Consider the following 27631-nt stretch of genomic DNA (forward strand, 5'->3'; position numbering starts at 1 on the left):
TGTGATCTAAAAAACAACAATGGATGACATAAAATTGCATCCCGTAAAAAAGAACGAGAGGTGTGAGTAATACTTAGGACAGAGGCAATGCAATGGCAAGTGGAAATAAAAAGTAAAGAAAAGCAAAGACATAAAATGAGAGTTAGTTTGCATCTTACACGTAATGTTTTTAGAACAAAACATTTTGAGGATTGGGTTCTTGGGTATGATTTTCCATTTGCACCAAGACGAAGCAAGGAATTCATGTAGCATACTAATGCCTGGTTGGGTAGAGACTTGCCAGCGGCGGTGATTTACGGGGGTGGACTTTGGGGATATACCAGTCCAAGCATTATACAGCTTGCAGAGAATAAATTCCTTCATCGGTTACTTATGGTACCTAAGAACATAGCGAACATTTTGTGCCATGAGGCTCTGGGAATCCGCTACATTACAGACTTGATAAATATTGCCCCACTTTTGCTATGGATAAAAGTATGGTCAAACCCTGCGGCTACTTTAACACACGATTGCATAAAAGACTGTATTTCGTTAACAAACTGTAACAAAATTCCATGGCTAAATTTTGTTCACAATGGCTTCCGAAACTTGGACTTGGAGTATATGTATTTTAAACCAGAGCTCCTGCCAGCCAATGTGAAATAAATTGTTAAACTTCGACATAAAGAGCATGTTATGAATCTTAGATACCAAGTGGCAGAGAAATTTAGTTCTTTTAATTCATACATTCAAATTCTATCATCAGACTTGTTAGAACCTTATTTTGTTTGGTTCCCGACCCCTTCTTTATACTCTTTACTCGTACTTTTTAGATTTAATATGATCCATTTTAGAGTGGCGTTCCCGATAAAATGCGTGTGGGAAAAAACACTACCGCCATGCCCTTGCGATAACTTTTCGAAACAAAGTACTTGCCACTTTATTTTATTCTGTAAACTTTACTCAGTTCCCAGAAAATCCTTTCTATTACCCATTTTGCGTAACTTGCACACTTCTTCCTACAAAGAAGGCTTGACTGGCATCCAAAGCCTCTCATCCAAACAAATGTGCATTTCTATTCTTAGTTTTATTAAATCCGCTATCACCATTAGAAACCGATATGAACTGGTAATGTGACCATTTATTAAGAGAAACTAGGCATTGTCTTATTACTATATTGTCATATTATTATATATGCTTTTAAAGGTATTTATTATCTTATACTGTTTTAGTAAGCTTGGGCGGTAAGCTTAGATTTAATAGATTTGCTTTTGATGTCTGCAATAAGCACTGTATTTTATGATGACTTTTATGTTTGCATGTGTACTTTTATGGCAAAACGCTGAATAAAGTTATTTTGACTGACTGACTGACTGACTTGCCAGGGAGGTGAGAGTATTACAGTAGTATTCCTGGAGAAAGGTAAAGTTGGTATCTTTTAAAGTCTCCACCGAGTCTGGAATATCCAAATGCAGCATTGCCAGCAGCTGTGAGCTGAATACTTCTTTGTTTGAATTGAGAGAGAGGTAAATTGAATTAAAGGACCACAATCCTCAGCAATCATCAATGGGAAGGACGGAGTATGAATGAGATATACTGTTATGACTTACCTTTTGTCATGCAAACGAACCTCTGGGACATAAAAGGCTTTGAAAATGTATTAGGGCTGTATGGGGGTCTCATATGACAGAAGAGGAGCCTGTAGGGTACCTGCTAGCTGAGGCTTAAACTTTGATAGGGACTGTGAGGTAGACAAGTTTTGTATTGGAACCTTCTAAACAAAGAGGATGTTTAGATTTGAATAGTGATTGAGTTATCTGTTGGGACTGTCCAGTGGATGGGGTGAAATAAATGACTCCTTCATGAACCACAACTTACCAGGGGTATCCAATGAGTTTTGTGCAAGACAGGCAGGCAGGCAGGAAGTGATGCTCCTAAGTTGTAGTTTTTTTTTTACCTCAATATTGGTCCCTAATCTGTTGATGATCGGCCGTTGTGACCACTTGTGCTGGGACAGAGGATTTTCACCTGCGTCTGCCATTGAGTGCCTATGACGCAGGTCAGAGTGTTGATAGGGAGGCACTTTGCAAAAAATGTGAAGGTGAGACTTTGGTAACAATCTGAGAGTCTGGCAGTGCTTAAAATGCATCTGCATTTCAATTATGTCATGTTGGTAGGCAGAGGTACAAAGGGCCTTACAAAACATAGCTTGCGGAAACGCACCTTGAGTTCATGTACGTCACAAAAGGGGATGAGCTGTGCACAATCTTCTCCTGAGACGTGAATCTTCTGTTGAACAAGCTCTATTGGTGTAAGAAATAGATCGCAGAGCATATGTGGTCGCATTTGGAGGCCATATTTGAGGCTTGAGCTGGATCAGTGTCAGACAAAATAGTGTCACAGCTAATTTAGTATATCGCATAATTACATGCCTGCTGGTGGTGACAAGCACACCGGTACCAAACCTTTGGTTTCATAATAAACACTATATGTCTGTCTGGAGCACGGTGACAAGTGCTTGCTTACATTTGCTGAAAGAATGGTGGCAAGCACGCCTTTGTCCCAGTATGGTGACACACACATCTGCAGTTACTTTGTTTTTACCTTGTTGAAACAGTGTGACAGGCACACCTTTGTTCAATCTCTTCTGAGGAGCTTTTAGTGTTTGCAGATTATTGGGTGGCAAACACACCATCATTTAACCCTCACCTGAGGTATAAGGTGAGAGCCACTTATGTATTGGTGCCTGTCAATTTTAAACGGTGACGAGCACACCTTGACTGTATATGTATATATATATATATATATATATATATATATATATATATATATATATATATCCTCAAGCAAATATGGTCTGAAATTTGTTGAGCGGCGCACTCCACTGTCGGTGCCAGTGACGAAGAGGACCAGTCTCGTAAAAATGTAAATTTAAAAAAGTATTCACTGCACTCCACGAGGTATCAATAGTGCAAATTTAATCCAAATAACAACCACCAGCGCGTTTCAACTCCCTCAGGAGTCTTGTTCACAGTAAGTGAGTCCCTTTTCCCTTTTGCTATTTATACCCTCAGGTGATACAATCCAAACAGTGCATTATGGTCCATGTAGTTCCCAATTAAATAGAAATAAAAATACATTTTTTTCTAAATCTTATACTCTCCTCAAAAATAAAGTAAAATAAAAATATACCAAAAATATATACATTTATAATAAATGGTGCTCTTTCTGTATATTTTCCTTCATGATACTTCTCCTTCCACATACATAGTTGTTTTGGTTACTGATTACTTACCCATTAATTTCTCCACTATAATTGTCTGCGCTAGACATGTATATTAGTGTCAACCTTTCAACATTTCCCATATGTATATTTTTAAATATTTTATATTATACTGCTGTTATTACATTATCTTAGTCGCGACATTCCTATGCATCTACAGAAATCTGTTTACTATGTACATAGTGATAAATATCTTTTTTTTTAATAGTTCCATTGTCCATATATCTTATATTAATGAATGTCAGTCCTTTCTCGCTCCATTTCTATCATTAGTTTACATTACATATGGTAGTTCAGTGGTTCTTAATAATTGAAAGTCAGTAGCCATATTGCATCGTTGTTAACATATATACCTCCTCATTGCTTAATCATAGATGTACGTACAGTTCCTCGTCCATGTTCAACCCATAAGGCGTCTTTGTGCGGAGCTGAATAATAAATTTACTCTCCATTTGTCTCAGCTTTTTCACTCTATCACCTCCTCTCTCACTCCTTCTCATTTGCGCTATGCCCATGAATCGTAGTGATCTCCAATCGTTAGTATGTGATTTTGAAAAATGTTTTGCCATCACATAGCTCATATCTTGATTAGTAATGGCTCTGGTATGTTCCAAGATCCTTTTCTTCAAAGGGAAGATTGTGCTCCCAATGTATTGCAGACCACATTCACATTCAAGCATGTAGACTACATATTGTCTCTCACAAGTGATTCTTTGTAAAATGTGTATGGTTTTGCCACTGTGATCAGAATATGTTTTACTGTTTCTTGCAATTTGACATACTTTGCATTTATTACACTTGTAAAAGCCAATCATCTCATTCTTTAGCCAATTTCTCATAGTTGGTGCTTCATAGTGACTTTTTACCAATATATCTTTCAATGAGCGTGACTTCCTATATGATATTTGTGGTTTTCCACCTATCCTTGTTGCCAAGTCCCGGTCACTTCTCAGTATCTTCCAATGTTTTCTGAATACTGATTCTATGTCCTTGCTTTCTTTGCTATAAGTGAGAATAAGGTGCGGGCACATGTCTTTCTTCTCATTTCCTCTTTTTGCCCCTTTGTCTGTCAGTGTATCCTGTCGAGAAATTCTCTTAGCCCTTTTCTCACTAGTTTCAATATTAGTTCTTAAATATCCACGGCGCATAAAACGTTTCCGTACCATGCTAAATTGAGTCTCCATTTCTTCATCATTGGAACAGTTCCGTCTCATTCTTAAGAATTCCCCAAATGGAATGCTTTTTATCAGTGGTTTTGGGTGGAAACTGCTCCCATGTAGGACTATTGGTGGAAGTCACTTTTCTAAATACAGTAGTGTTGATTTGCTCATTGTCTACATATACCCTAATGTCCAAAAAGTCTATTTGTTTGTCACTGATATTGTAGGTGAAGCTCAAGCCACATTCATTTTCATTCAAAATTGCAAAGTATGATGCAAATTCATCCTTGGTGCCATTCCAAATCAAGAATAAATCATCTATATAGCGAAGCCATAGTACTACCTTGTCCCAATATTTAGAGTAGCCATCTTGCCATGCGACTTCCCTCTCCCACCAGCCCAGGGTTAAGTTGGCATAGCTTGGAGATAGAGAGATTCCCATGGCAGTTCCTCTCACTTGCTTATAGATGTTTTTGTCAAATAGAAAAATGTTATTATTTAAACATAGTTCCACCATCTCCACTAACATTTCAGAGTGACTTTTTTCCTCAATTTTCCTTTGACGTAGAAAGAACTTTAGTGCATTCAGTTCTACTTCATGCCTAATAGATGTATACAGTGACACTGCGTCCACTGTCACTAGTTTATAATCCGATTGCCATTGAATATCATCTATTATTCGCAAGAAGTCTCCAGTGTCTTTGATGTAGGATGATGTATATATATCCTCCATCAACGGTCCACCCTGTGGCACGCATATATACGGGTGCATACATGAGGAAAGGACCATTCCTCCACAATCTCCAACCCAAGCAATTGTCAAATAATTGATTTGTTGCACTCCAGGAGAGTTTATTACTTTATCCAAGGAATATGAAACAACACCACCAACACGTTTCAACCTCTCAGTCTTGTTCACAGTTTGTAAAAAATCCCTTCCCATGAGTCTCTAGTTATACTTTAGTTACCTATTACCACCCAAATGCATTATGGAACATGTGGTCCTTCTAAAAGCTAAATGGCAAATGGATCAATTATGAGACTTAACAAGACTTTAAAAGAGAGTATACATTTGGCAACAGTGAACAGTTAAGACTGGAAAAAGAAGTTGCTAGGGAGAATCACAGATAAAAAGCCTTTTGAATTGTCATCAGAAAAAGGCTTAGAATTCACTGGTATTGGAGAATGGAGGGAGAGAGAACTTAAACCTCAAGACAGGAAAAAATATTTTGATTCACACAATTGTGTCAAAAATGTAACTTTTCAGATTGGTGACTGAGTGAAGATCAGAGCACTAGCTGAGTGTCAAAAATGGTCAAAATTCACAAAGGAAAAGCAAATTGTGAATTTATTTAAGAATGCCATACAGACTGATGATGGCAGGATTTGGAACCTGAATTGAGTAGCACATTTCCATTATGGGTCAGTTATTGATAAAATAAGGGGTTGGTCTGCTAATAGAGGGCCAAATATTCAAATGGAATCAAAACATGAAGGAGAAAATAGGAGAAGTGTGAGGATAAGCAAAATGCCACAGTACCTAAAAGACTACATTAGGAGTTGAAAAAATATTGAATAAGAACTATTGCCGTATTTATTACGTCAATATTGCAACTTGTTTAATTTGTTATATAGGAGGGGTTTACTCTGTCTTTGTGTGTATTGTTTTGATATTTGCACAGTAATGATATTTTGGGAAATGTGTGGGATTAGTAAAAGGAGTACTCACTGTTAATAAAAAGGTTGAAGTGTGAGGTAGTTAGGTTCTTTATAGGAAAATTTTCAGCAAAGCGAATGTTTAAATTTGAATAGTGATTCGGTTATCTGTTTGGACTGTCCAGTGGATGAGGTTAAAGAAAGGGCTCCTTCATGAACCATAACTTGCCAGGTGTGACTGGAATGTTTTGTGCAACATTACAGGGAGGAACACCCCCTCGTATTTTCCCAGTTGAGTCACAGGCTGTTACTGTTGAAACCCTTCATTTATGTTAGTTTGGAGGAGCAAACCTTATTTCTTTTTTAAGTGTTGTATAGCGCAAATTCGACCCAACTTAATCCAAAGGAATTGGAACACCTTACATGAGCAGCAGTTACATAACACAAGGTCAAATTATTTTTCAGGTATGGGATGTTAAGTGACTTGCCCAGAATCACAGGATGTTCAGCCAAGTCCGAGCCTCAAATCTCATTTAAAAGTCATCAGTTCTGGCGGTAAGATCACATCTTCTCTCAGGGTCAAGGCCCTACTTACCCAACGAGGCACAGAGCTCTCTGTGGTGGCTCTCGTGTTGGACAGCACAACTTCAGTCATCTCAAGTTGGGTGCCCCCACTGGTTTTGCTCTCCCTCCTACTTGCGTGTGTCCAGTCGGCAGATATCTGAGTAAAACAGGGATCCCTTCAGGCAGGTATTTAAGGTGAGTCCTGGAGAATCAGAATATCACTATTTAGGAAGGTCCCAGGTGTGTCGTGCTACTGGTGGGACACTGTCTGAACTTATGATTTGAGCTTTGGGATATAGACACTGGTGGTGGCAGGGCCTCACACATAAAGCAAGGTATTGTTTTAGCCAAGTGTCAAATTGGTTTAATATTTGTTATTTCTCTTGAAGGCTTCATGCCGTGGTCGCACTGTGGATTTTGGATGCTACCGCAGTGGCGCACAGATAGACGGACGTGACCTGTGGCTGCAAGGCTGTTTGGATTATATCACATTTTCTGCAATGATGGCTTTAACAGTATCTGATTCATAAAAAATGCTTTGTTGTTTCTGTATACACAGAAATTGCTCCACAAAGCAGGGAGCCTCAAGTCTGAGGTTTTTTAAGTTCATAATGTTGGGGTATAGGGAAAGAAAGGTAAAATAGGGACACCGGGAAGATAGGGGGATCAAGGAAAACAGGAACCAAAAGAGAACAGCAAAATGAACTCACAAATTTCCACTACAGGATATCAGGCTACAGCTACACTTGCAGTCCACAACAGAGCATTTAGGGCCAGATGTAGGAAAATTGCAAATTGCGACTTGCAATTTGCGAGTCCTTCCGACTCGCAAATTGCAAGTCGCAATTTGCAATGCAGAACGGTGTCTCAGACGCCGTCTGAGAGTCGGTATGGGGTCACAGAGACCCACCTCATTAATATTAATGAGGTGGGTCGCAAATTGCAGCCCCATACCGACTATAGGCACTCGCAAACATGGAGGCCTGCTGTAGTCAGCAGACCTCCATGTACGTGACTGCTTTTAAATAAAGCATTTTTTTTTTTTAAGTGTAGCCCATTTTCCTTAAAGGAAAACGAGCTGCACTTAAACAAAAACCCGAAACCTTTAGTTTCGGTATTTTTTCAGGGCAGGTAGTGGTCCCTTGGACCACTACCTGCCCTGAAAAAATAGTTTTGGGTCCATTCACAAAGGGGAAGGTGTCCCATGGGGACCCCTTCCAATTTGCGAGTGGGTTACAATCCACTTCAAGTGGATGGTAACTGCGACACCATTTGCGACCGCATATGCGGTCGCAAATGGTATTGCATACCACTCCGAATCGCAAATAGGAAGGGAACACCCCTTCCTATTTGCGATTCTGAAATGCATTTTGCGAGTCGGTCCCGACTCGCAATATGCATTTCTGAATAGGAAAATGCGATTTGCAAGTCGCAAACGGCAATTTTTGCTGTTTGCGACTCGCAAATGCTTTCCTACATCTGGCCCATAGTCTTATCCCCTTGCTGTTGCACCATCACTAGCATTTATGCTTTCTAGAAAGAAATTTGCTGCCTTTGAGAAAATAAGAATGTTTAGTCCCTTAGCACCATCCTCTGATGAGTGGGAAAAACGACTGAAGAAGTTATCCTGATATTCAAGGATTCTTTTCACACCTCAAACAGTTCTCTTCTCCTAATCTAATTTCAATAACTCAAATTCAGACGAAAGAGAATGTGGTGACCTTGAACATAAAGGTCAAGCTTAAGAGCTGCCATCTTCTTCAATACTGGCTTACACAAATAAGAAATATTAAGGGTAATGATGATAGTGCCACTGATTTCAGTAATATGGGAGCCAGAAGACCTGAATGGTAATATGTATGTCCTCTCTACCAGCATATTTAGTTTTCTCCATCCAGAATTTGCTGCCCCTCAAATAAAGGGTTGCATGGCTTCTTTCACGGTCCTGTCCGGTGATGCCAGGGATTCACAAAACCCTAGTGCTAGCTCACCTTTGGGCATTCTCCAAAATCTTTATCCTGCCATCGAGGACAGGCACCATTCCCAACACCCTTTCCTGAAAGTTCACCTAGGCATACTCCTCTACATGACCTACTCTCCAACAAGTGCACCAGTTTCACCATACCACCTTCATCTCCATGCCATCTATACGCACCTTATCTGCTATGAAAGATTTTGTCTAGAACCACCCCAAACCCTCTGTGCGTCTATCAAATCATCAGCATCTGCACTGCCCTAGCCATCATCAGCTGCCCATCTTTCTTATTACTGTCAGTTGAAAAATCCCTGTTTCTCTATTTTATTGGGGTTCTCCACCACTTCACCACTATACACTGCTTGCAGGCTCTCTGTGCAACAGGGCTTTACAAAGGCTAGCTACAATCTGTTGCAAATCCCTTGCACTTCTGTGGGAGTCGTTCTTCACTGCACTCATCTTTTGCTAAAGCAAACATGCCCCTTGAGATTGCCATCTGTACATAGCCATTCCCAAATCCCTGTTGATGAGCACAGCTGCACACTTTCAAAGACCCTTCTCACTCACTGGGGCAACGGCAAGGATGCTTTAAATGTGATTTGTGTCCCTCCACTCTTCACCATCGTATGTTCACCAGACACCAAAACTCTTGCTTTGCCAAAACCACAGCCTCCAGTGCTCTGGGTCGAGCTTCTTACTTGGAGATGTGCAAGATGTGTGGCCTTGTAGCTCTCTGCCTAGCTTTGTCTCCAACAATGCCACTTTTTAGCTCCAGACTCCATCAGTGCACAGCTAAGGCCTGATTTAGAACTCGGCCAACGGATTACTCTGCCACAATGGTGATGGATATCCCGTCCGCTGAATTCCAAATCCCATAGAATATAAAGGGATTTATATTTCGGCAGAAGGGATATCCGTCACCGTTGTGACAGAGTAACCCGTCCACCACGTTCTAAATCAGGCCCTACATTTGTAAGGTGGTTTGTGGCTTGATGTGCCAACTGCACAACTCTGTGCTTAACCTGTATTACTCGCATTTGAATCCTGGTGAGGGTAACTCCGCCTTTCTATCATGTGTGTTGTTCCACAGTATGTTAGCTATCAGCATTATTTAAGCAGAAAGAGAACACTGTGTGTGCCATGTGCACTGTGAGCAGTCATACCCAGGTAGGCAGCAATAATTATAGTGTACTGGAAGAGACACCAATACAGGAAGCCACTGTTTTGTCTCAAAGCAACAAAAAGTGATGAAAGGGCTTATGAGCAGACATTATATGCTGAATGTTTGAAGCCACGCTTTTTGTTTCCATGAGGCATGAATATTGTGATTTTCCTTTGGACAAGTGGATGACAGAGCACAACACCCAAGCGCCGCAGGTGTCAATACAAATTGTAAACATGCCTCTATGACACTAGATATGCATGGCACCCACTAATATAAACTTAACTCAGTCGGAGCTTTAACTTGTAACTGTTTCAATGCCACTGAAGTGTGTTGCAAGCTACCCATTCGTGTGATGTTTTCAGTTTCAATATCTGCTTGTAAAGTTTGCCATTTGGATGTAATACTTAGATCTGTGCAAATTAGCATGTCTGCATTTCCATAATTGTAGGTTAACAATTAAAGTAATTTCATAGCAAGTGTAACCATGGATACCACGTGCCAATGTGAGGTGGCACTCCAGGAAATTGGTATATTAAGACGGAAGCTTGTAGCCAGAGTATACCATGTGTGGTTTTAGAAATTATTCTAAATATCCCATGTGATTTGGGCTCTGTTTTTAAAGATATTGGAGGTCTCGTAGTTAAAGTTCTAGTGCAGTCTACCTGAAAGAATAGATTTGCGATGAGGATGATGCAAAGCAGTTAGCCTCTCAGTTCTTCCTCAGTTCTCCCAGTTCTTCCTGGATTGGAGAACAAGTTTACATCTGATGGTAACATGCCGGGTAATCTTGGCAGATGCCTCTTATAACATCGTGCCCTGTCTCTAGGTTGTATTCATACCTGATGTTCCTTTTCCACTTCTGCTTACGCCAAAAACATCCCATGCAACTCGAAATTAGTAATATGATTTCGAGGAGAGTGTGAAAGAACATAACATAATGCATGCAGTGTAGGCAGCAGATTCAGAAGAACAGGGTACACTTTTATTCCTCAACATTAAATACATTTCATGGATTTCCAACAATAACTGTGTCAGTTTCAGATGTACTAAGGCAATTCATTTTCTAAGACTTTTGGAAGGCAGTGAGAATAACTGGGGTTACAATTTATGACTCCATGTAAATATTAATGCTACTAAGAATATTCTGACATTTCAAAATAAATCCAAACAAATACTTGTATCCCCACCCTCTCTCTCTCCATATCAGCTAGCCTAGCCTGCACCAAGTCCTTTTTAGTTGGATACACTTTCAGTACACCACCCTGCACGCTGGGAATTCAGAAACTCGCCCCTCCTCCCAGCAACATTGACTAAAATACTTCCAGCTGCTACCTGATTTTGGCTTCACCATCACGTGCATAAGAACTCATCCCACAGTATAGGAATGACTGCCCAAATGAATGAGAATTTGTGTAATATTTCACATTTTCCCTTTCAAGACCCATCTCTTGAACCACATTGCCTACCCAGAGAGAAACCTTTAGACATGAAGGTGTCTGCTTCTCTCTCTGGTAAAACATTTATACTTTTGATGGCTTGCCTCCTTTATAGTTGCCAAGGACCATCTCAAACACCATACAGTGTAAGATTTTACCATCCTTTATCTAAGCATTTCTTGAATTTAAAATAAATTAAAGGATGCACTTACATTTTTGCTGCCAAGATACATGATAAACCTGTCCTGTGATGCCACCTTCTTGTCTTCTGGAAGCTGCATGAACAAACTAATGGAAGAGAAGGCCTGGAGGTCTGCAACGTTTGTTTTAGGGTTGACTTCAACAGCTGAGTGGCCAGCAAACTTCATTGAGACTTGCACCTGAAAGTACAATAAAACTGAACTATACAGAGAAAATACTTCTTGACCTTATATTCCACAGGTGAGATTCCATTTTTTAATGAAGATAAAAAGACTAAGGAACAAAAGACCCATCTGTCACTTCTAAATGCAAAAGCAGATTGTCAAACACTTTGTAAACGTTTTGTGAGTGTTTTCATTGATTAGTGAAAGCCTTCCATTGATAGCATTAAGAATATGTAATTGACAATATATTCATTCACGAGAAAATACATTGCAAAGAGACCTTGTAGATCAATGACAGCATGTCTGCCAGTGAGACCATGCTAATCCATGAGAGTGTTTATATTAATGAGGCTATATTAATCAGTAACGATACATCGGCCTATAAGACTATATCCATTAATGAGGGAAAATCTAACAACTCGACAATAATGATCAATGGTAAAAGCCCTGTCAAAGTAAACATCTACCAATGAGACTAGGGGCATCATGTAGAGTTTGCGGATTGGTTACTCCATCACAAACATGATGGGCATCACGTCCACTTTTTGACAAGTTCATTACATCCTATGCACTTGTAATAAGGCAGACATGATATTCATCACATTTGTGAAGCAGTACACATTCTCAAAACTCTAAATCAAGTCTTATATTCATCAATGAGAGAAAGTCTGTCAATCTGACCATATTGATCAATGTGAAAATGCCTATCAACAATACCAGATCCCTCCATGACAGCATGTCTTTTTAAGAATCTGTATCCATTCATAGGAGTATGTCTACCCAAGAGCCTATACCTATCAATAGGAATATGTCTACCAAAGAATCTATATCTATCAAAAAGTATATGTCTATCAATGCGACTACAGCTATTGATGATAACACATTTGCCACTGAGACTATATCCATCAAAAAGAAAATGGCTACCTATTAGACTTCATCCATCAAAAAGAACGAGCCCATCAATGAGACTAAGGGGGTCATTATGACCCCAGCGGTAGGTGTTAAGGTGGCGGTAGTACCACCAACAGGCTGGCAGTATATACCGCCACATTATAACATTGGTGGGTTGGCTGCAGCCAACCCGCAAATTTACCATTCCTACCGCCATGGGGATAGCAGCCGCCGGGCCGGAGATATCAATCTCCAGCCCGGCGGGCGCTATAGTACCGCCGTGGCATTTTGAGCCAGCCTACTGCCATGGCTTTTGTGGCGGAGGCTCACTCACCCCCCAAAACATTCCCCAAACACCCCCCACACTCCCTCTCCATCCACGCTTCCCCCTTCTGACCCTCCACCCCCCATACACGCACACACCTGCAGACACCACCATGCATATGCCCACTTACTCACACTAGCATACACGCATTAATTCACGCATACATCCATTCATGCTCGCACACATCTGTACACACATTGACACTGACATGCAGCCACGCCTTCACATTTCCATTCTTACACGCATTCACACACATGCATAAACACACGCAAACAACACTACACACACAGACACTTTCATGCACACACTCACACATTCATTCACACAACCCCCCCCCCCACACACACAACACCCCCACCCCCCTCCCTTGTCGGAAGCCCAGCTTACCTGCATCCAGGTGGTCTTCCATCAGGGAACGGGACGGGCGCTCTTACCGCAAGAAGCGCCCGCCAGTAGAACACTGCCAGGCCGTATCATATGTCATGATATGGCTGGCGGCGGTCTACTGGCGTGGCAGTGCTGGTGTTAGCAGTGCCACCTTACCACCATCCGCCAGTATGGCCACAGCCGGATTTCCGCCTTTCTTATAGTGGAAGTCCAGCTGTGGCCATAATCTGGCGAACGGATGGTAGCTGCGGTGACGGTCTTTTGGCGACCATCACCGCGGCTGTAGGCGGTTTATACCCCCAATGTCATAATGTGGGCCTAAGTGTGGCATTGTGGACATGATTTCCTATGAGACTACCTATATAAAAGGTAGCATGTCTATCAGTGAAACTGTATCCATCAGTGAGAGTATGCCTATTAATGAGTGAATCACATTCTTCGCAGGGAAGCACATTTTACTTACAGGGTAAATAGTGGATCTTGTATTGTAACATGCCAAGTCACACCAAAGGTCAACTAAACATTATAAATACCAGCGAATATGGCTGTAATCAGATATGAAATGAAAGTGAGAGAACAGTGTGAAAGTATCTGTTTAATTTACACTTTAACTTCATATACTAAAATGTTTACTAATTAAGCAGATGAGAACTTCAAAGACCAGTCTTGTTCTTTAACCAAAATTCAACTTCCATTCTGCAACCCAGTGCAGCATGGCAATAAACAAGTGTTTGTGAAGAGAACAGATTTCTGGATCACACTAGCATCTCATGGGGCATAGCTAAAGCTGCAAATTCTCGTAATATATTTCCTGGAGAGTTTCTCAAAAGTTAATGAAGCCAGGGAAGCAAGGGTAGAAATTTGTATTGTCATTAAAACTAATCATTGTAAACAAAAGTCAAAGATGGATGAAAGAACTAACTGACCCAGTTAGTACAATGTGATGGGGAACAGCCTCTGACAGAACCAAGGTTGAAGCATTATGGACCAGATGTGTGAAACATCTTATTGCTTGTAAACAGTCAAATATGCAAAATAGGGGTGTTTGAGGCTATTGAAATGATATTTTCAATCCACTAAACCTATTTTAGAAGTCAATAAAGTGTTAACAACTCCTAAATCTGGTTTCCGAATTGCAATATAAAAGGGTCATGTTGTGGGCAATTCTTTCCAAGCTGTGATTTGGCTGTAGTTAAGTTACCAGCCCCCAAGTTAAGGTACTAACTCCTTCATAGAAAGAAAGGGGTCCACTCAGGCCCCCTTTTCCTTTGCAAATTTCGGGGGCTGCTCAGGGGTACTAAGCAGTAATCTAGGAAACCCTTGCCAACTCTCAATTACATTTTTCAAAATCATTTTTTTTTAGTACCATTTCCTTTAAGGTATTTTTTTACATTTATTTTTGAAAAACAATCAAAGTGTTGGTGGTCTGCTGACCTTTGCAGGTCCTCATCCCTGTGCTTATAGCCAATCAGAGTGAGTTGTAAATTGTGGCCTGCTTAGATATTAGTCAGTAGGCAAGTCTGTCACAAATTGCAACCACTTTTTGCAACCTGTATCTTAGTTCCATTTCCCTGATAATTTTCAAACTCTTCTTTAAAGGATGGTGTCTTTCCTATGTCACAAAGCAGAGTTTGGGTAGTAAGCAGCCTGACATCGCCACTTTCCAGTCAGCACTGAGTGACTCCTCCCTTCTAGCACCTTTACCTTGCTAGCTATGCTCCTTGTCTGTGCAATCAACTCTCTGACTCGTTGGATGTTGTCGGAAATGTTGGTTGCAGGCAACCTTTGTTCCACTGTACGTAGCTTGTCCATTATGCGTGGAACAACTTCAGTCAGGCGCCTTACTGCAATGAAAAAAACAGGGTACAGTTATAATTTTTTTCCAATAGCAAATCAGAACTTTGCTATGTAGGTAATAATTATCACTCTTGTATGATGAAACACCATTTAACAATCTGAGCTTAAGGACAGTAGCAGAATAGGATGGATTCCTGAGAGGCCCATCCTCCTAAAAGGATGGGTTACTAATGTAATGCAGGTAGATACGAGGAGTTGTGGGCAAGGTGGGCTCGCAAAATAATTCCATGACAGCAAACAGTTGTGGAATATTTGGCTGCATTCCATAGTAGTGAGAATCCATCAGCTTCGCAAATGTCAGCGTCTGTGTTTGGTTAAAGAAGGCAGCCTACAGTTAATCACAGACCCCAAAATAACTACTCCATCTCCCTCTGCCTCAGTTTCGATTACTGTCAACACTGCAAGCACTAAAACAGGTGAAGCTCTGATGTAAAGCAATATATAAAAGTGGGATACTACTTATACTGACATAGGTGTATTTTAATTACTGGAAGCCCAGTCCAAATGTAAGGGGTGAGTAATGAAGACAGGGATCTTTGCTGTAAATGTGCATCAACCCATGTTTTTCAAGATATGTTTAAGAATGCCTGTTAGAAATGGTGTCTTTGGTTGGCAGTCAGGTTACCCTTTGTCCAAGCAAGGACCCTCACTCTAGTCAGGGTAAGTCACACACAATCCAAATTATCCTGTGCCCACCCTCTGGTAGCTTGGGACTGAGCAGTCAGTCTTAACTTAGAAGGCAACGTGTAAAGTATTTGTGCAATAAATCATACAATAACACCATATAGCACCACAAAAATACACCACGCAGTGTTTAGAAAAATATATAATAATATGTATCTGGTTAAATGCAGGTCAAAACGATCGAAGATGCAATAAGTGAATGTAGAGATATCACTGAAAAGTGATATAAAGTGTCTCGACTCTTTTTAAAGCAAACAAAGTCTCTTTAAAGCATAAAGTACCTGGTTCACGTGAAAAATCTCCACAAAGGGCTGCAGAGGAGGAGAAGCGTGGAAACAAAGTGGTGTGCGTCGATTTCTCGGGCCACACACGGCGATGCGTCGTTTCGTTTCCACGCAGGAGGTCAACCAGCATCTTTGCCAACTGGGGGTGCAATACTCACTGCTGTTTCCAGCCCGCCTCAAATTGATCTCTGAAGGTGCCTCCGTCTTCTTTACAGACCCTAGGGATGCCTGGGACTAGACTGACCTACACCACGAGGAATCAACTTTGGCTTGCACTAAACTTGCATTGGGACCCCAAATCCTCTGGAGGAGGGGCGGATAATGTGTGGGGACTTCCTGTGGGAAGTGGGCATATCCCTGTTGCAGAGTTCCTAGATCTGCCAACACCAAGATGGCAGATTTCTAAATGTAGTGTCCACATCAGGCAGCTCACTTTAGTGGTGGGACTGACCTGAGGTGTGGACACATCTCTGCATACTAAATTTCCCACCTGAACTGGTGCCAAATAGGCCATGGAGCAGGGGAGGTCAGCATCTCTCCTTTGAATTAAGCCAGATCTGCATACCAAGGGCGGTGGGCTTCTTTGAAGCCCCCTGCTTTGGAATACAGGTTCACAGGTCATCCTGCTGAGCAGGGTGTGTAAAACACCTCTCCCAGAGTAGGCCTTGTTTATGACTGCCAGAGAGCATAGGCTTTCACCCTTGGGGGGGGGGGGGCAGACTTGTGTCTGGTGATGGCAGGCTGGCTAAAACTGGTCAATCCTCACACAGGTAGATGGTAGGTTTACAGGGGACACCTCGAAGTTGCCCTCTGGGTTCCTGTATTAATAAATCCATCACTGGCATTAGTGAGGGTTTAACAATTTGAGATGTTTGATACTAAACATTCCTACTTTCAGTGAAGCTATCATGTAGCTGAGGAACTCGTAGAGACCAGTGTCCAGCACATCTACTTAAAATGGCTTCCCTCTTTATTAACTAGGTCTAAGAATCCACAAAAGCACCACAGGGGCATATCTGCTCTTGCAGATATGTTCTCACATGTAATATAATGTGCCCTGCCTTAAGGCTGTAAGGCCTGCTGTAGGGGTGACTTACATATATTGCATACAGTGTTAGGGGACATGGCACACAGGCTGTCTGTCATGTCATATTTTCACTTTTAGCTGCGCCAAGACATGTGGCCTGCAATGGCAGTCTGTGCTAGGTGAGGGGTCCCTGAGGGTGGCATAATGCTTGCTAAATAGTCCTTGGGATCCCTCTTTGGTACCCAGGCCCTAAATACCAGGGTACCATTTATTAGGGACATACGGGGAGGGCAAAGGTATTGCCAATTGGGGAACTATTGCACAGTTTTAGGGAAAGTGATCTGCCACTGGGGACCTGGTTAGCAGGAACCCAATGAACTTTCATTCAAAATTGCATCATGTACCAGGCAGAAAATGGGAGTGACCAAGTCGAAAGGGGCACTTTCCTACAAACGCTTGCTGCTAACCCTCGGTTATCACTTCTCTGACAGACACCTTCTCCCATTTGATCAACTGGCTGTAGAGCATGACCTCGCACTGGGGCAGTTCCTTCTACACAGACAGCTCAGCCATACCTGTTTTACCCTTTGGGACATCTCAAGAGGGGAATCTGCCACGCATTCTGTGCTGAAAACCATCCTCACCTTGGGAGGCGGGCGACACCTTCTCATTTGGCTTTAAAAACTGTCCGTGAGCTGATGGTTCCCTCCTCACTATCTTGCGGCAAAAATGGGAGGACAACTTTGGGATGGTGTTGCACGACGGGGAGTGGGAAAAGGCGCTAGAATTCCTTCAACTGGTTTCCTGCAATTATTGTTTTAAGAATATACAATTCTTTATACTGCACAGGGCATATCTTACCCCAGCTCACCTGAATCATTATTTCCCTGGGGATAGGGACGGACGTCCACTTTGCAAGCCCTCAATCCTGACCTAATGCACACACTGTTGTACGGTCCTGCGCTACAGTGTTGACAGTCAATCTAAACTGTCCTGCGCGAGGTCACGGAATTAACAGATCTTTACACATGGGAAGTATGCTCCATGTGCATTTTTAAGTGAAGGAAACAACATAAAGTACATGCTGGCTTTGAAGTCCTGGCACTCTTTCCTCACCAAATGTGCACTCATGCTTCACGGGCGTTCACCCATGGCCCCACTGGTAGCTGCAACATAGGTGAGTTCATGGGATAATGTGCTGCACAAGATGCATTTTACATGTGTTTCTTGTTATGTGCTGCTGATTGGGTTCGGAAGGCTCTGACTAGCAGTACCGAAAGTAACATTTGGCCAACCATACTTTGGCCCATATTTATGAAAAAGTGGTGCATCAGAACTGATGCGCCACTTTTTCTGCGCCACCCTTACCGACACCTAACAACATCATGGTTGCGCCGTATTTCTAATACAGTGCACCATGGCAGAAGTTAACACAATATCATCACTTTTTTTATGTTATTGTGGCACTTTGCTACACTAGTGTCAAAAATGTTGATGCTAGTGTAACAAAGTGCAAGGAGGCCCATAGGTTTCTATGGGTGTGTCATTTTAACACCTGTTCTGAGCAGGCCCTAAAAATGACGTCAAAAATGACACAATGAAGTCTGTTACATTTTTGCCATTTTTGCGGGCCTCCTAGAGCCAGAACGCCCCCCTTGCATACATTATGCCTATTGCTGGCATAATGTGGTGCAAGGGGTTACAAAGTGGCGGAATGCGTGCATTGCTCCACTTTTTAAATATGGTGCAGGGAAAAGGCCACCTTAAAGCTGCCTTAGCATAAAAAAATAATGCTACGGCAGCACTAGGGCGGCGCAAGGGGCTCTTAAATATGCCCCTATATTTCCTGAGCTATTTTTTTTAAGCTGGTCCATCCCACCTCAACTCCATACCATACCATATCAAACCATAAATGCCGTAAAATAACATAACACTTTACCTACAACAGATTTTAGAAGGGAGCTTGTGGTGACAGAGCCACCATGGTGAGTACTCTATATTTTGATGAGATAAACGAGTTATCAGCAAATGGGTAACAAATCTTCACCTATGTAATCAACCTATAGTTGCTTACGTAATTTATACTTCTAGAAGACATGTCGGTCAGAACCAGACATGTCTCCAGTTTCTCAGGAGTGATTCATAAGTAGTAGAACATTATTATGGAACGGAAATTACATAGCCTCTGTGAGTGATGACATCATAGTAAATGAAAAGAAAAAGGTGATAAGTGGAAAGCTAGAGTTTGTACCAGCAAGTGGTAATTACGTGGGCCACTTTCTAGTCAATCTTTTTTGGTTACTATGTCACTCTAGTTAAAGATCTGCCATATGCAAATCAGGCATGGCCCTGCTCCAATATGAACAGTTCAGCCCAAGACACTGGCACGCCAGGTCCCCTCCTGGTGGGAACAAAAGCATTGCCAGATTGGTTTCGATCTTTTTAGGCCTCATCAGTAAGGTACAGCTTGTCTCCACTGGCACAGTAAGCACAGGACCCATATCTAGGCATACCTGTTGTACTCACAGTGTCGCTCCGAAGAAAACAAAAGAGTGATGGGTGGAGTGCTTGATTTTATCTCAGCAACTAGTCATTACACTAGAATTTAGACTGGTGTTTTCTTGTTGGAGCAAGACGAAGGCTGATTTGTATATGAGGCTTATGTCTCAGGAGGCTCAGTGGGCAAAAAACAGTGGAATGGAATGTGGCCCAACGTAATTACCAGTGTCTAAGATTAATTGAACCATTCTACCTATACCTTTTTTGTTGACATGATAGTAAAGAGATTAGAAGGAAGGAGATTAGATCTGGTATTTGCGACTACAAACGTTTCAAATCACATTTAATGGCTAAAAATTACTTTACAATGTACTTGGAATCAATACTGAGTCAATAGATAAAATTAGGACAACATTTGCCAAAATAAATTAACAACACAATTGTTTGAAAATAATGAACATAACGTGTTGTCCCTTGAGCTCATCATATTCGACATGTTGCAGGCAGTACACCTTAAGATTAAAAAGGGACAGAAATAAACGACTCCATACAAATACAATACCTCAAGCGTTCTCTACACTAAATTCAGTATGTACAAAAAACTCACAATTTTCATTGATCTTCTCTTTGGCATCACTCACTATCCCTCATGCTCCCTCAAGCTTATCATATTCTCATCATTATTCTGCTGTCACTATTCACAAACATATATTATTCTTCCATCTAACATTCTTTTACATTTTGATAGCTATTCATATTGCCAGCTACACGTTGCTTGGAAAACGTACACGACAGGAAACATTTCCTACCCTATTCCACAAACTACGCTCTATCAAACACTAACACGCCCGTTCACCATCTCACAAAAATCTCATCCACATCAAACTGTGGACCAGATGTACGAAAGGATTTTACACATTCTGTGTCTATGGGAAAAAGCTTTCGTACATATGGCCCTATTTAACACACATATGCCACCTTTCACTTATATTCTCTTTTTACACTCATAGTCATTAATGTTTCTGCACAAACTAATGTATCTGATGCTGCTATTCTCAATAAGTCTCATTTCAGAAGCATGCAGGCATGAGTGATAGCGTCTTACAATATTTACCTCTTAAGTCTCTCGCACAAACAATTTGCATATCCTCCAGATCTCAACCAGTGCTTTCCTCTGAATAGGTGCACAGGCTTCTATTTTCACTCCCACTGATAACTGCACCTTTCAGACTTTAAAGTGTGATTACCTGAAGACATCCTTAAATTCAGATGCTGTCTGGACATCATCCAAAACTGAATATCTACGGTATATGTAAAACTCAAAATATGGGATCTCTAAGCCCTTCATCCAAGATTGGCTCAACAATCTAGATTTGAGTATCTCCGCCGACTTTCATCTTCTGATAAATCACTGGTTTTTCTCATGGACTCCTCTCTATCTTTGAAGGAGAGTATCAAGAAAGGGGCCCAAACAGGTTTGGGTCCAGCAAACAAAACTAGCCAAAATTAACCACTTTCTCCCGGGCATGAACTTAATTTAAGATCCACAATCCAGGTCTTCATCTTTTCACACATTGGAAGGGCCTACTCACTGGTCTACTGCAATACGAACTGAAATCAATTAAACACTTTCTTCATGCACTGGCTTGATTAATCAACAACCAAGAAAAGCTGGAGCAGATGTCCCCTCTTTTAAAATATCTACATTGGCTACCTCATTCAAACAGAATTCTCTTTAAAGTTTGGTGTTTGACACATTTCGCACTTCACATGAGAAAACCTCAGGACCTGGCGTCCAAAATTAATGACTGATGGGACACATACTGCTATGAGCGTATCCCTTCCCACGCTGGCAATCCAAAAGACGTGAAAAGAATGTGCAAGCCAACTAGCTTTTTTGGCATAAAAACAAAGACTCAGGGACAGCCTTCATTTCCACATCAGATCTTCTCCCCTTACTGATGTAATTCAGGAAATATGATAATATAGCTATGATTTCTGATTGAAAGGACAACTGCAAGTTCCTTTCAGAAGAAGGGTATGTTTCTTGTTGATATTTATAGTGATCTGTTGCCCTCTTCGGCATTGATCACGCCTTATGCATTCTCCCAATAGCAATAAATAAATTAAAATACACCATAGATCATGCTACAGGTTGTCTTAGTGGTCCTCTCCGGGAATGATTCAGGAAGCAGCAGAAATAGCTAGTGCCACAATGCTACACCACCCCACCCCTGAAAACACAGTGCTGATGCGTACCAAGAATATGGAAACACGTGGTATATTCCTTTATATCACATTGTGGTTGATTCCAAGTTTGACACAATAGAATGAGGAATATCATAGATATGGTTTTGCCTCACTTTTTTCCTCCCTCAAATTCCTCCTGATGCATATGGTGGCATATTGCTGGGAAAACAGATCAGGTTCAAAACTGGATGAATTTGGGTGAGAAATAACCCTGGAGTGCATCCATTTCACACTACACGGAAGCAGGTCTGAGTGCGCCCGGCTTTTACGAAGGCCTGATTTAGAGTTTAGTGGACTGGGTTACCCGCACCCCCCGTATTGCAAGTCCATTACATCAATTACATCCTATGGCTCTTGTGATACGGTGAACGGGATATCCATCAACTTTGCGACAAGTAACCTGGTTGGCCTGACTCTAAATCAGGCCCTTTTTGTCAATTGGCTTTTTAAAGGAAAAGACTGTGAGTACCCAATGAAATATGCCACTGATTATTATTTTTTATGTTTTTAATGGATTTGAACATTCTTTTTTATGTTTTTATGCTTTATTGTCTTGTCTCTTTTTGTATGGCTTTAGGGGGGAAACAAATAAATAAATAAAACAAGAGCCAGACCAGCTTTCTTCAGTTCTAAAGCTGTGCCCTTTAGCACAGAATTCCTCCCCATCTCTTAATTATGGCTGTGCATGCAGTGTAGGCCCGTCCACCCTGCACAGAGGTGGGAATTATTATACCTCTGCATTCTCAGTTGTGCTCTGAGGATGACATCTTCAAAGAACGCGCACTGTGCAACTAGTAACCTCATTAACAAGAAGGGAAAAACAATAAAAACTTAATGGCATTTCAATTTTCCAGCAAAGGATGCCCTTGATGTTCAATCATACGAGAATGCTCAATCTCTTCAATCTCTTCGGTGTTTTTTCACTATAATTAAACTATTCTATTCGCAGTGGTATATGATGTACAGGCCCATTTTGCAAAGTAGTTCATTTTTATTTGAAATTACAGCAAAAGGACAGCATATATTCACTGGCATTATTTGGAAAGTTGTTTCTTTTTAAGGTGTACAGACTAAAGGGAATCTCAGCCATACAAGGGGGCATATTTACACTTGTTTTGCACCGAATTTGCGTCATTTTTTAATGCAAATTCGGTGCAAAACTAACTCCATATTTATTCTTTGGCGCTAGACCTGTCTAGACTCAAAGTTATGGAATTAAGGTCATTTTTTGGATATGGAAACCTACCTTGTGTCAATGAAATGCAAGGTAGGCGTTCCCGTGCAAAAAATGACTCTATGGCCTTAGCGCCATATTTATACCCCTGTGCTAAAATCATGCACAGGGTGGGAGGAGGAGTAAAATAATGGTGCAAAGCTTACTTTGAACCATTAATTAACGCCTGGGTCAGGGCTGGCGTTAGGAGACCTGTGGGCCTATTTCCATGGTGGAACACCGATGAATAAGCCCACAGGTGCCCTCTCTAGGCCCCAGGGACACCCCCACCCACACCAGAAGGAAAGCGGAGGATGGAGGACCTCCCATCCCAGGTAAGTACAGGTAAGTATTTTATTTTATTTTTTAAAGTGCCATTGGGGGCCCTGAAATGGGCCCCCTACATGACACTGGGTGCAGTGGCCATGCCCAGGGAACAATAGTCCCCTGTGCTGGCCATTGGGGTGGTGGGCATGACTCCTGTCTTTTCTAAGACAGGAGTCATGTGGTATGGATGATTGTGCATCGGAAAATGATGCTAGGCTAGTTAGAGTCATTTTTTTACTCTAACCTGCCTAATGTCATTTTTGGTACAAAACCCCCTTCTCTCATACCCCACCCCCACCCGGCTAAAGTCATTTTTTTTTACGCTAGCCCACCCTTTGCACCAGCTAGCACCATTCCATAAATACAAATAAAGCACACACTGCAAAGGGGTAGTACTCCTCCTCCAGCTTTTCAGCTCCTCTCCTTGGCAGAGGTTCCTCTTGATCCAAAAGTGTTCCAAAAGTCTATTGTTTCTGGCCCACTACTTATACTCATCTCTACCTTTGAATTAGGCAAACTTCAAAGGAAAGTCTCTGTTGTTCATGAGATCCTGCCTTGCCCAGGCCTGGCCCCAGACACACACCACGGGGTTGGAGACTGCATTGTGTGAGTACAGGCACAGTCCTTTCAGGTGCAGGCATCAGCTCCTCCCTCCCCACTCTAGCCCATGAGACTCATCAGGATATGCAGAACACTCCTCAGCTCACTTTGTGTCACTGTCTAAAGGGAATTCACAAACAGCCCAACTGTCAGTCTGACCCAGACGTGGATTACACAAGCAGGCAGAGAATAGTTAAGCATGAAAATATCCACTTTCTAAAAGTGCCATTTTCAAATTCACAATCTAAAAACCAACTCTACCAGAAGATGTATGTTTAAATTGTGAGTTCAGAGACCCCAAACTCCACATCTGTATCTGCTCCCAGTGGGAAACTACACTTAAAAGATCTTTTTAGGCAGTCCCCATGTTAACCTATGGGAGATATAGGCCTTGCAATAGTGAAAAACTAATTTGGCAGTATTTCACTATCAGGACATGTAAACCACAACAGTACATGCCCTACACTGCATCATGCCCATAGGACTACCCAGGGCCTACCTAGGTGCGACTTACATGTAGTAAAAGGGAAGGTGGGTACACTTGCCAGGTCGAATTGGCAGTGCAAGACTGCACACATAAACACTGCAGTGGCAGATCTGAGACATATTTACAGGGTTACTCATGTGGGTGGCACAATCAGTGCTGCGGGCACACTAGTAGCATTTGATTTACAGGAGCAGGTCACACATAGTGCACTTTACCGGGGACTTAATATTAAATCAAATATGCCAATCATGGATAAACCAATCACCAATACATTTTACACAGGGAGCACTTGCATTTTAGCACTGATCTGCAGTGGTAAAGTGTGCAGAGACAATAATCCAGAAAAAACAGATCTGAAAAAATGAGAGGAAGAAGGCAAAAAGATTGGGGATAACCCTGCAAAAAGGGCAATTTCCTACAGATAAAAATAAAAAAAGAATTAATTGAAGAACCAACGAACAGTGTACGGTGATAAATGTATTAAAATAAAATAATGCAAAGATTTAAGGCCTGGCAATCCAGACATCCTTTGGAAAATATGTGCACCACGGGACTATGCCCACTATGAGGAGCAGCTTTATTGTAAATACCATCAGGAGAAATGAAACATAGATATTCAGAAGAGCAAAATGTTTCCACAATGCTGATTGGTCGTTTGCCTGTGAACTATTCTTTTGTGCGTGGCAAGTTGGAAGATGGGAGCACGCACTGACTACAAATCACCACAAGAGAGACTGAGAGCAGGGGCAGCACAGTTGCTGAGTTGTTTAGATGAGACCATCCTAAACCAGAGTCAGGGGTTACCACTGCTTACCCAGCACATCATTTGGGCCTGATCAGTCTCACTATGCACAGCATTCACCGGTAACACTAAACAGAATATGTGCCTGCTCAAAAAAAAATCTGTGAGGGTATCGTTTTACACCACTTTCTTGTTGCCACTGATGTGGAACTCTAGATTCTGGAAGAAAACTCTTGACACGCTTGCTGGAAGTTTGTCCCATCTTTAAACTAGAATTGCATGTGTCAATTATGTATTCCATCAATCAGCACTGTCACCAGTTTTGGGCAGTTCTGCCTCCTTTGCTTATTCCACTCAGACTGGCCAAGTCAAGGTCTTTGTCACAAGCTGCTGACGGAGAAGTGGGGCGGAGCTGGGCATCTCCATTCAGGAGACATACAAAACAAGGGTACAAAACCCTTGACTGCTAACATGTGGAGGTTTCCTTTGAATATTGGGCCAGCAAAGGGCAGGGGGACACCTTTGCCACATCACAGGGATCTCTGTATCTCTATATCCTCTCTTCGACATCAAAAAGTCTGATCCACCTCAAAGGCTCACTGGGATGCTTCGGCTATCTGGGCCCTTTTCTAACCTCCACCATAGGTGCAACTTTGACGCAGTGAATATAAAACTGATCTCAGGGTAGGCTATGGACATGAGTAACACACAATCTCCATGCACTTACTCCATACATGTATATGAGTAAAAATATGTGATATCTAAGTTCAGCATGGATGGGCAAAAGACCCAATGGCAGGAGACTGACAAATCAAATTAAAAAGAAGATGGAAGAGTTCTGAAGACAACTCTTCCTGCTAGGGAGAGGTAAAGAAAACCTGTCGTGACACTTTTATCATTATTTTTGCCACTGCTGTGGGTCCTCTGGAGCCTGGTGAGATTACAGTAGTCACATTTAGTGAAGAAGGTGCATATGGAGCGACCTCCATATCACGGAGCCCCGCTTTAGGTCTCAATCCAGGTCACAAACGCCTGCTGTGCAGACCCATGATTTGTAATATATGCCGAGGTCGAGGCCAGAAATCTACCTCCTGCAGGGCCGAAGCTCTATAGAGCCATGCAGAGGACATTTCTTTGTACAAACAAATAATAATAATAATAATAACGTTAATATCAATCAGTATCTTTATTAAGTGATAAACAGATACATCAAAAGTATATCTAGCTACTGTAGATGATAAAAAGTGTCGATTTTCGATATATGGAAAAATGTTGTGCACTTTGAAGTGTCTTTCCCCTGCCCAACTTTTATCCTCTGGAATGCCAAATTCCTGCTTGTTCCCTGCTCTACATGGAAGCACTGAAATTCTGTAACCAACATTATTAGGTTTATTGGCAAGTTGCCTCTAAAAAATCTGTAATTTCCTTAAACAACGTCGTAACATACATACAAGAAAAAATAAGAACCTAAATACCATCTGTTTACTAGTCGATTGTGCAAATTAGTCAAGGGGGCATAATTATTTTACACAATATTTAATGTAAAAGCATGTTATACTCCTTTCCAATATAGGGTACTTAGATCATGGTCACCCGTGGCTGACCATGAATTAAGCAGTCATAACCATGTTGTTTCTATGATAGAAAAACAAGTAAGATATATACACGTTAGATCGCTAAAACGTTTAATTTACATCTCCCAGTAAATCAGGAACCAGAATGTTTCTTCCTTGCTCTTTCCCTGGCTATGGCATGCAGGCAGCATACACCTCCAAGCTGACTTTGCTCAGTGATACGGTTTTTAGCAAATATGTGACATAAAATCTTGTCTCACCCAATTTGGAATTCAGCCTGGCTTTGTTTTAGCTCACAACTTACCTTGACATGTTTCTCCCTGCTTCTTCGTCTGTTCACTTCTCCGTACCTCACAGTGTAAGACAAACAGGACATTGCTACATCCCTTCTTTTGGAACTACGGCCCATATTTATATTTTTTTGCGTCGCATTTGCGTCTTTTTTGGACGGAAAAGCGGCGCAAACTTACAAAATATAATTGTATTTTGTAAGTTTGCTCCGCTTTTGCGTCAAAAAGTATAAATATGGGCCTAACTGTGCTCTTCGTTCATTTGCAATGGCATCTCGACTGTTCCTACACTTTTCCAAATAGACTTCCTTATCTAGAACACTGGTGTTCATTACGAGTCAGCAGCCAATGCGGATTCGGAAAGTAACAGGACCAGACAACATGGGCGTACAAGTTCTGTGGGAACACAGCGTTCCCACTATATTTTCCCACACGCAGCAAGTCAAGCAAAAGCGGCATAAATGTGTACAGAGAAAAAGGCTCAGAATGTGAAAAAATACCTTTGGGAATCTGTGCAGCAACTCCGATTTCTATGATTAACCCACATTCCTTAGGACAAAACCGAATCCCTGCACCTCAGAGTTATCGTGCCATATCTTGCCGTATCGCGC

At 41.6% G+C, this 27631-nt stretch overlaps 1 protein-coding gene across 1 annotated transcript in view; it reads right to left on the bottom strand.

Moving 5' to 3' along the window:
* Positions 1 to 27631, bottom strand: part of LAMA4 (laminin subunit alpha 4) — a 557086-nt gene that overhangs the window by 154939 nt on the left and 374516 nt on the right. The window contains exons 20-21 of the mRNA XM_069234539.1: positions 14891 to 15030; positions 11431 to 11598 (exon numbers count right to left, since the gene is read on the bottom strand). Coding sequence (XP_069090640.1) covers positions 11431 to 11598; positions 14891 to 15030 — 308 coding nt within the window. The remainder of the gene's footprint in view (positions 1 to 11430; positions 11599 to 14890; positions 15031 to 27631) is intronic.

Source organism: Pleurodeles waltl, chromosome 5, assembly GCF_031143425.1.
Source record: "Pleurodeles waltl isolate 20211129_DDA chromosome 5, aPleWal1.hap1.20221129, whole genome shotgun sequence".
NCBI lineage: Eukaryota > Metazoa > Chordata > Amphibia > Caudata > Salamandridae > Pleurodeles > Pleurodeles waltl.